General features: G+C 50.0%; 1 protein-coding gene across 1 annotated transcript in view; it reads left to right on the top strand.

Moving 5' to 3' along the window:
- The first annotated feature begins 2,622 nt into the window (after positions 1-2,622).
- The window catches only part of BMP6 (bone morphogenetic protein 6), an 88,431-nt gene continuing 82,088 nt past the window's right edge, over positions 2,623-8,965 (top strand). Inside the window, exon 1 of the mRNA XM_039548255.1 lies at positions 2,623-3,070. Within this exon, the coding sequence (XP_039404189.1) occupies positions 2,644-3,070 (427 nt within the window). The 5' untranslated portion in view covers positions 2,623-2,643. The remainder of the gene's footprint in view (positions 3,071-8,965) is intronic.

The raw sequence follows: 8,965 nt of genomic DNA, 5'->3' as shown, positions 1-8,965 counted from the left end.
TTCACATCCATAAACAAGAGGCATTTCCAGGCATAAGTAGGGTGCAACTCTGAAAGCACTTCCGAAGAAAAACGTGGAAGTCTTTAACTTAACAAGGTGCAATGACTTCATGAGGAGGTTATTAGCTTCCGAGCTACACGAGGGAACTTACCTCAAGAATAAGGTAACTTAAGAGGTTAAGTGCTGGAAGGTTTTCTGTGTGTCCTTGTCCTCAGACTTCTTCAAACTCAGACGCCCGAGTGCTTCCAACTGTTGTAACAGCTGGTTTTTATCGCTGTAACCCCTATTTCAGATTAAAAACGTAAAGGTGATATATGTTTGAGAATCAGAGGAGCAGAAACACCCAAGAGCTGCCCTAGAGTTTGACACTGTCTGTTGCTAAATGTGCATCATCCCTTCCTATCTTCGAGAGGAGCAGGGGACACTTCGGATGAAGAGTTCATTCTTCAGCAATAACCCTGTAATGGGACACTTCCGTCTCTCATTGTCAAAAACAGGAAGCGGAGGCTACAAAGCTCTTCTGGACACAGCGACACGAGCTACACCCAAACAGGCTCAGAGCGGGAAGTGAATGGCCGTGGGAAGTGGCTGCTCTCCTCCCTCACCACCTGCGGGACAAGTACCTGCCTAGGAAATGTCCCTCACTCACCTAAGGGCTCCTGCACTTCCTCCCAGCCTCCAGACGCCCTTCCTAAGGGGCTACAAAACGTCCTGCATCCCTCTCAGCTCACCAAGGGGACAGCTTGTGCATCAGGCTCTGCTCCTGGGAACCTGGGTTTTCCCAGCAGGATCCCACACTGCCTTACAGAAGGAAATGTGTGTTACTCACCTCCTCTCTGGGAGTGAGCCCTAATCTCCTCATTTAACAAAAGCAGCCCCATTGCTCTATGCTGAGAAAAGTGAATAAATGAACCAGCAGTATGAAAATTTCCTTGGGCATTGCCTTCCTGAGTCCTTCTTAGGCGACACAGACCTCTTTCATGAAGGTAGTGGGATCCACTGCAGCAAAAGGAGCATGTTGGGTCCATGCTGTCACATGTACCCTCATTTTCAAATTTTGAGTGTCTTCACAATCTGGAGAAAAAAAAAAAAAAAAAGATAGTTGCAAAAGCAACTTGCGTACTCTTCCCTCCCACCCCCATGACAGCTGTGGTCAAATGTCCTGAAACACGCCTTTTTTCCTCTCAAACAAGCTTTAAAATATCCAGCATTAGGGTGTTCCTTGACTGGTGCAGTTAAAAAACACATCTGTAACCTCACTTTCAGAGACATGAAGGCTCAGTGTAACATCCTCCACTTCTGAAAATACCGTATTCTGTCCTGAATATTCTCAGCTGTGTCTCTGGGAAGCTGAATATGAGCTTATTGCCAGATTCTGATTCTAATAAAGTTAATGGATCTTTTGCCAGTGACTTCAAATGGTCCAGATATTATTCTCGGGCCAACTCCTATGAAATTATCCCAGTTCAAACCTAGAGCAATTACACCGATTTCAGTGAGACTAGACTGGCTTTACTCATCCAACCCGAGGAAGATCCATGAAGTCAGAGATCAGGGTATGGAAGAGCTGCCTCTCGCTCAACCAAGCTGTTGTTACTGGAATGTTGGATGGTGTTTGGGTTTTGGGATTTTTTTTCCCTCTTTGATGAAAGTGATGAATTCAGATCTGCAACCTTACTGTAGGAAGGGGTATGTTCTTTTATGGCAGTGTAGGCTAACCCACAGGACGCAGACCGGTACTCCATCGATCAGGGCTGGCGGGGGGTACCTGGGTACACCCAGCCACGTACCACAGCTCCGTGTTAAGTTCTGCAAGGTATTCCAGAAAAAAACCCCCTGTAAAATGCTGTAACCTGCTAAAACGAACAGCAGCGCTTATTCAGATTTAGAAAACTCCACCGATTTTCAGGACAAATAGCCAACACCCACTGGGGGCAGGAGGGGTGGCCGAAACCCTTCCTTTAACAAGAAACAAGCCAGCAGAGTCGCACGGCAGAGGCGACCGGAGCCGCAGTTTCGCGGAGCGCCGCTCCAGCGCAGCGAGTCCGTGACATCCGACGGGGCCGGCGCTTCTCAACCTGCTCTGCTCCGTCGCCCCCGCCCCGCCCGTCCGCCCCCGCGGGGCCGCGCTACCTGCGCCCGCTCCCCGCCCCGGAGGAGCGGCCGCCCGCCCCGCCGAGAGGCGGGCGCGCTGGTGATTTGCCTTCGCTGCCAGCAGCCGCGCTCCGGCCAGCCCGCGGGGACCGGGGCTGCAGCCGCAGGAGCTGCTCGCTCGCTCCTTCGCTCCCTGGCAGCGAGAAAAGTTTGCTGCTCTTCACCCTGCTCCTTCTCCCCCCGTACGCAGCCCCCGCGGCCCGGCGCGGATCCCCCGGGCAGGGGCATGGCGAACTGAGCGGCCGGAGCGGGCCGGGGGCGGCCCCGCCGCACCTGAGCGGCGGCGGGCGCGGGGGGCTCCGCAGCGCGGTGCCCCGCGGGCGGCCATGCGCGGCGGCGGCGGGGGCGAGCGCTGAGCCCCCCCGGCCTGGCCGCCCCCCGCCGGCCCGGGCCGAACCCGCCGCGGGGGGGCAGGGCTGGAGGGCGGCGGGCAGCCCCCGGGGACAGCGGGGAGCGGGGACGTCGCCCGCCCGCGCCCGGCCGAGCGCCATGCCGCGCCGGCTGGCCTGGCTGTGCTGCTGCTGGGCGCTGCTGAGCGGAGCCTGCCGCCCCGCCGAGCCCGCACTGCCCGCCGAGGGCGGGGAGCCGCCGCCGCCCGCCGCCGCCTCGGGCTTCCTCTACCGGCGGCTGAAGTCGCACGAGAAGCGGGAGATGCAGCGGGAGATCCTCTCGGTGCTGGGGCTGCCCCACCGTCCCCGGCCCCTGCCGCGGGAGCCGCCGGCACCGCCGCCGGGACGGCTGACGGCGGCGCCGCGCTTCATGCTGGACCTCTACCACTCCCTGGCCGAGGGCGCGGAGGGCAGCGCGGGCACGGAGCGCGGGGGTCGCCCGCAGCCCCCCGCCCCGCCGCTGCCCAGCCCGCAGGACAGCGCCTTCCTCAACGACGCCGACATGGTCATGAGCTTCGTCAACCTGGGTGAGTGAGGGAGGGAGGGAGTGGGTGCTAGGCTGCCCACCCAGCCACTCACCCGTCCGCCCGTCCCGCGGGCACCCCTGGCCTGTGCAGTGGGGACGGGCGGCCGCTCCCCGGTGGGGCGCGACGCGGTCGCGGCTTTGCCGGCTGGGACCCACCTTGGGCTGCGCGGGTTTCGGCCAGGAGGACAGCTCACTTCGGCGAAGGGCAAAACCTCTCGCAAACAGAAAAAAAGGAATATACGCCAGAATGCAAAACCTGGCGGGGGGAGGAGTGGGGAGAAGGAAGAAAAAAGAATAATTATTTTTTTAGTAGTCCTTGTTCTGATGGTAGTGGTCAGAGCCTGTAGTTCAGAATTAAACACACCCTCCTCTGCTTCGTGGGTAGCAGGGCTGGGGTCATGCTAGAGTACAGGTTGCACTCAACTCTATGCAAGGTCCAGCAGAGATGCCTTTGGGGCTTGAACAAAGTACAGCCACGCTACTCCACGGTGTCCTCGTCTTCTCTTTTTAATTTTTAATTTGTTTTGTTTTTATTTTAAGGGATCAGAGCTAGTGTGGTGGTGAATATGTGACTCTGTGTCGGTTTTTCTGGTGATTGAGCACGGGAACATGATAAAAATCTGTATCATGTGGAAATCTTGAATTAAGTTCTGTTAGACGTCAACCTGCTCTTCAAACAAATCATCTTGTCAGCGATGTGAAGGGCTCTGAGGCAGGCATTTCGGTGGGAAAGTTATTAAGCTTTTTTACTTAAGGAAGCTCTTAGTACTATGCAATTGTAAGGAAACACTGTAATTAGATTCAGCCTAATGTGGAGAATGAAAATATTTCAGTTGGCAAATTACAGTTCCTTTTTTTAGGGAATTCCTGTGAAGCTCAAGTGTCTTAGCCGGTCAGCTGAAAACTTTGCCTTTTCACTAGTGCTGCCAGAGCTGCGTGCCAGAACGACAACAGCTTGTCTTGTTTAAAAAAAAAAATACAATTTGTTGTGTGTTTACTCATTTGGAGCAGGGATATGTCACCGCAGCAGGAAATTTCTTGGAGCTCCCAGTGCTGGTACAGGTGTTCAGTAGCTTTGTACCATGCTGTATGCATCTAGAACAAGAGCTGATTAATTTTTGTACCTGATGGAAATCACGTAGTAGGTCAGAAGTGTTGCAAAGAGTTGTTGAAGGATTTGTCTGCATTGAAACCGAGGTGACCACAACTCGTGTGGATACAGCTGAGCTGCCTTAGGTGCTCAGACCTTCCAGGACCGTAGAGCCCTGTTGCCTCCTCGTGGGTGTGTACCTGTCAGGGTCTCAATTGCCTTGTTTAAAGTCAGCTCGGGGATGTTTAGGTGGTGCTGCGATCTCAGAGCTCGGATGCATTTGATTGAGACTTCCTGAAATTGTCCATCAATGAAAACAGCGAGGTCTGTGGTCTCAGCTCAGAAGTTGAGATCTGGGAAATACTGTACAGGCTTCAGGACTAAAGGGCACCTGCCTCTCTCTTTCTTCCCTCCCAGCCTCCCCAGACGTCTCTGTCCTTTGAATACACAGAGCTGCTGCTGCTGCTGTCTCTGTTTTTTGCCTTTGGGACTTTCAGGACCTATACTTGGAGCTGTGAGTTTAAGAAGTGTGCTGCTGCCTGTAAGCAACCCCATGGCACATTTTACTTGAGGGATGTGAAACAAGGTGCTTGCAAGGGACTAGGCAGTTCCCAAAAGAGCTGATTCCAGGCATAAATGTGAGCATGTGGTGTTTTAGAAGGTAATTAGTTGTTTATAAAGCACCAGGGGAGTATTATTAGATGGTATACCTGAAAGTATGTGTTTCTTTTGAAAATAGCCCCTTCCACTCATATGACTCAAATCAGTTCTGATAATTTGGATCAAGACACTTATGTAACAACAGGGAAAATTATTCATGTAATGTAGCAAAATAGTGCAATTGAAATGCTAGTTATGAGTCTCAGGAAGCATGAATCAACTGTAGAATTCTCATCAACTTCCAAATTCCGAGTCATAAACCATAATGTCATTTAATGTGATTGTTTGTTACCAGAGTTTTGGCAAATGGATGGGCTGGGACTGAACAGCTGTTTGGCTGTTTTCTGTGGCTTCTCTGACATTTCAGGAATATTTTGGGGTCTTTCACCTGTGTATTGACATTTATTTTTCCATTTAACAATAATTCAGGTCAGAAAACTAGAGGAAGCCTAATGTTATATTCCAATACAGAAACCAAGGGTTTGATGGGAGAAAGCCTGCTTGTTATCTGTCGAAGTATTAGACGAAGTCAGAAATGCAGCAAAAGATGGTGGGATCACCACAGAAAGAGAAGAATTCTTGATCGTAAGCACACTGACTATTCTGATGAAGTACATGTCAAGCAGCCCTGAAAACTCACAGCTGGAGTCTGCTTATAAGTAGACACTGCCAGAATTATTTTAGTTGGGGCTTTCTGCATGTGGCCATACATATAGTTACTTCTGTTCATTTAAAACTGACTTCTGAAGAACTTTGTGTTCAACCTTGAAGACTTCCCCTTCCATTATTGAAGGGGCAACTACCAAAGAGATGTGAGGGGCCCTCGCTGTTCTCCTGGGCTGAGGAGTGTATGGTATCACCTGGGGGTGCAGGTGCACGTGGCTGTGTGGGTGTGAAGTCAGTGTGGGTGACCTGCCTTCAGGTGCTGATACTGCTTCTGCTGCAGCTCAGATCCAGATAAAAGTTTGATGCATCTCGTTGTGCTGGAAAGCCATCATCTAGGTCAGCTGTGCAGAGAAGCTTGCAGGTGTTGATGTTCTTATAAAAGTGAATTTAATTTTTCCAACCCATAGCCCAAAAAGAGTCTCACTAGCTTGTAGTCACTGATTTCAAACATGCAGGGCTCCAGCTCTTCCTGACCAACCTACATCTTTCAGTCTGGGGATACAGCAGATGTGTTTCCTGTCTAGGGAAGGCTATGTTTCCGTATGTGCTCAGGGTATGGTCGTCTTCACAAAGGTCTTGGAAAGCTGAGGGACTTTGGTGAGGTCTCAGATTATTCAGGCAGTGCAGGCTTGTCCCAGTCTCAAAGGTGGGAGTGTTCTTGGGGATGGTTTCTATTTTATTTTGGGCTTTTTTTTAAAGTGAAAAAAGAAGGCCACAGAGGTGTGGAGGTTCTCCAGACACAGGGAGTTGCTGTCTTACAGGGAGGATGAGAAATACCAGTCTTTGAAATGGGGAGTCTGGGATTTATCTTGCCTACCTGGTGATGTCTGTCTTGTAGTATGGACTTGCAAGGTGTGGGCAATGATTCCCAGAGGGGCTGATTATACGGGGAGCTTGGTGTGTCCAGGGTTTCTAGGAGATGCTTAGCATTTTGTTTTATAAAGCACCTGGAGAGCAGTATCGGGGAGGAGAAATAAGTTTTTGTTCCCATTACAAGCAAAACCACACAAGATATAAACCAATTCAGATAATTCAGAAAATAAATATAATTTATCAGGTTAGGTACAAAAAAATAATTCGACAGAAAACATAACCTGTTCTTGGTAAATCTGGTCCCTTTTTTGGGAAGATGATCCTAGAAGTGTCTATTTTGGGTGTTTTCATTAGGATGAGGCATCCGACAAGTGCCTGTTTCTTTTCATTTCCCACATAGGAAGTCTGGATAGCTAGCACAGATGGAAACATCTGCATGGATTCACTGACAAAGCAGGGTACCAAACTTCTGTGCTGTGGAAATGGCTGTATGTCAGGGTTGTGAGGCTGCAGCAGAGGACTGCACTGTGGGTCAGCGGGTGTCTTTGTGAAACTGTTCAGCTTTTTTTGTAGGAACAGCCTTGACATAAATGTGTGGTGTGTCTTGACACAGTACTGTTGGGAGAATAACATCTATTAATGTTTCCTGTCTGGAAAATGTACCTTCCTTATGGCACCAGATAAGGTTATCTCCTCTTGGCAAAACAGCCCGGGGTTGGTATGGAGATCCCTCTTGAGGCAGTGATGCTGGATTGACAGCTTGACTGTCAAGCATCCCTTTATTTTACAACCATTTTAGTGAAAAATGTATCAAGTTCCTTGCAACCAACCCCCTTTTTCCTCAGTCCAGGAAGATGAGCAGGGAGGGGTCACTGCTCAAACCAAGCTGTAGACAAGGGTCAGATCTAAAGTCCTCCCAGTCTTTTCTGGCATACCAGTGCTGATGTGAAGGGGATCTGCTCTCCCTCCCCTCTTTCAGCAGCTGGTGTCTTCAGAGTAGCGCATGCTGTGTGAAGTAGCAGAAAACAAGACTCTCAAAGACTTTGCTACTTTAAATGCATACAGAATTATCTGTGTATAATGAAAGGTGCTGTGAAGCAATCCTGTGTTTGAACATGGTGTTCACCCATGTCTTCCTATCCTGACATCCACACTGAGAGGAAAAACAGCCATGTACTTCCTACAATCAAACCCAAGGGATTCAGTGGCAGGCTGTGGGTTTCTGCTGTGACCCAAATCTGGGGCTGTTGACAGCTGTGCAGGAAAAGTCTGAACCCATCGAACCCTCCAGAGATAAAGATCATTAAAAGTGTGCTTTGGGGTGTGGTTATTCAGCATTGTGGCTTTTTGTAGCAGACCAACAGCATCGATTCACTGTATCTCTGTACTTTTGTAGAGAGGGTTTTCCCTTTTATCATAAGACCCACAGGTCCCTTGGGAAAACTTCATGCAAAAAGGTTGAGAGGAAGCTCACCTTTTCCCAGGCGGTCCTGCAGTCAGTCCTGAAGCTTCAACATGATTTGAGTTGGGGCTGTAGTGAAAAGCCTCTTCTATTTTTGAATCCCCAAACTCCAGGCAATCACCATCTTCCCTGCAAGACTTCAAGTGTCTGCTGGGGCAAGGGTGCTCCCTTTCAGTGCAAGGGGGTTGCTTGGAGGTAAATATAAGACTTGTAGTACAAATACACTCTCTCTCTCTCTCTCTCTCTCTCTCCCCCCCTTGCCTATAAAGCAGCACCTTATGGTTGCAGTGTCTTCCAAACAGGCTTTCATTCTTTTTGGCAGCGGTCGCCTACCAGATTTCCTTTTAGGAATGATGTTGCCCAAATCCATAGCACCTTAGGTGCAAGCAATATGCCTTTGTTCTGCACAGCTTTTCACAGGAGGGAAGCAGTGCTCCAACATCTTTACACGTGTTTCTAAAGCAGGTGAATTTTTTTCATCTGAAGGGTTTGATCGGCCCATCTGCGTTTTTCCCACTACCATGCTTGCTGTTGGGAGATACGAAATTAGGCAACCAAGATGTATCAGGGATGTCGTGTGATTGTATTGATGGGACCATACCATTCATACTGTCATCCCATCTGTTTATACTCTTGGCCATGTGTTGTAAAGGTCAAGACATCTACTCACAGGGAGTAACTGGAGTGTGTGATGCTGCAGATCTGGCTGTGCTGCCAGCTGGCTGTGTACAGCCTCACTTGCTCGGCTTGTGAGCAGCATCCTCCACGTGTGTCCAGAGCAGGCCAATATTGGAAATCATGAAGCTGAATGAGTTTACTGACTTCTGCCAAACCTTGTATAGTGGGCTTTGATGCCAAGACAGATTCCCAAGCGCCAAAGAGCAGCCTTACATTTGCTGTTCAACTGATGGAGATCAAGGTCCTCATTTATGTCATCTCCTTGAAGTAGCTGCTGCTTGCGAGCTGCCTGATAGTGTGAAGCTACCCGACAACATGATTAAAGAAAGGGCAAAGGTCTTTTAGAAGCCCTCATCTCCTCTGGACTTGGGAGTTTGAGGGACCGTAGTCATCCTCCTGCCTTTGGCCAGGAGCCCTGGAAGATGTGTGGCTCCTGGAGAAGCTGCTCTTCAAAACCTGTACTGTTGAAACGAGTGGAGGGTCATGTTCATGTAAGCAATTTATCCAAGTCTGACTGTCATCTGGAC

Source organism: Corvus cornix, chromosome 2, assembly GCF_000738735.6.
Source record: "Corvus cornix cornix isolate S_Up_H32 chromosome 2, ASM73873v5, whole genome shotgun sequence".
Lineage (NCBI taxonomy): Eukaryota > Metazoa > Chordata > Aves > Passeriformes > Corvidae > Corvus > Corvus cornix.
Note: the sequence above shows the minus strand (reverse complement) of the source record. Positions and strands in the feature narration are given on the sequence as shown.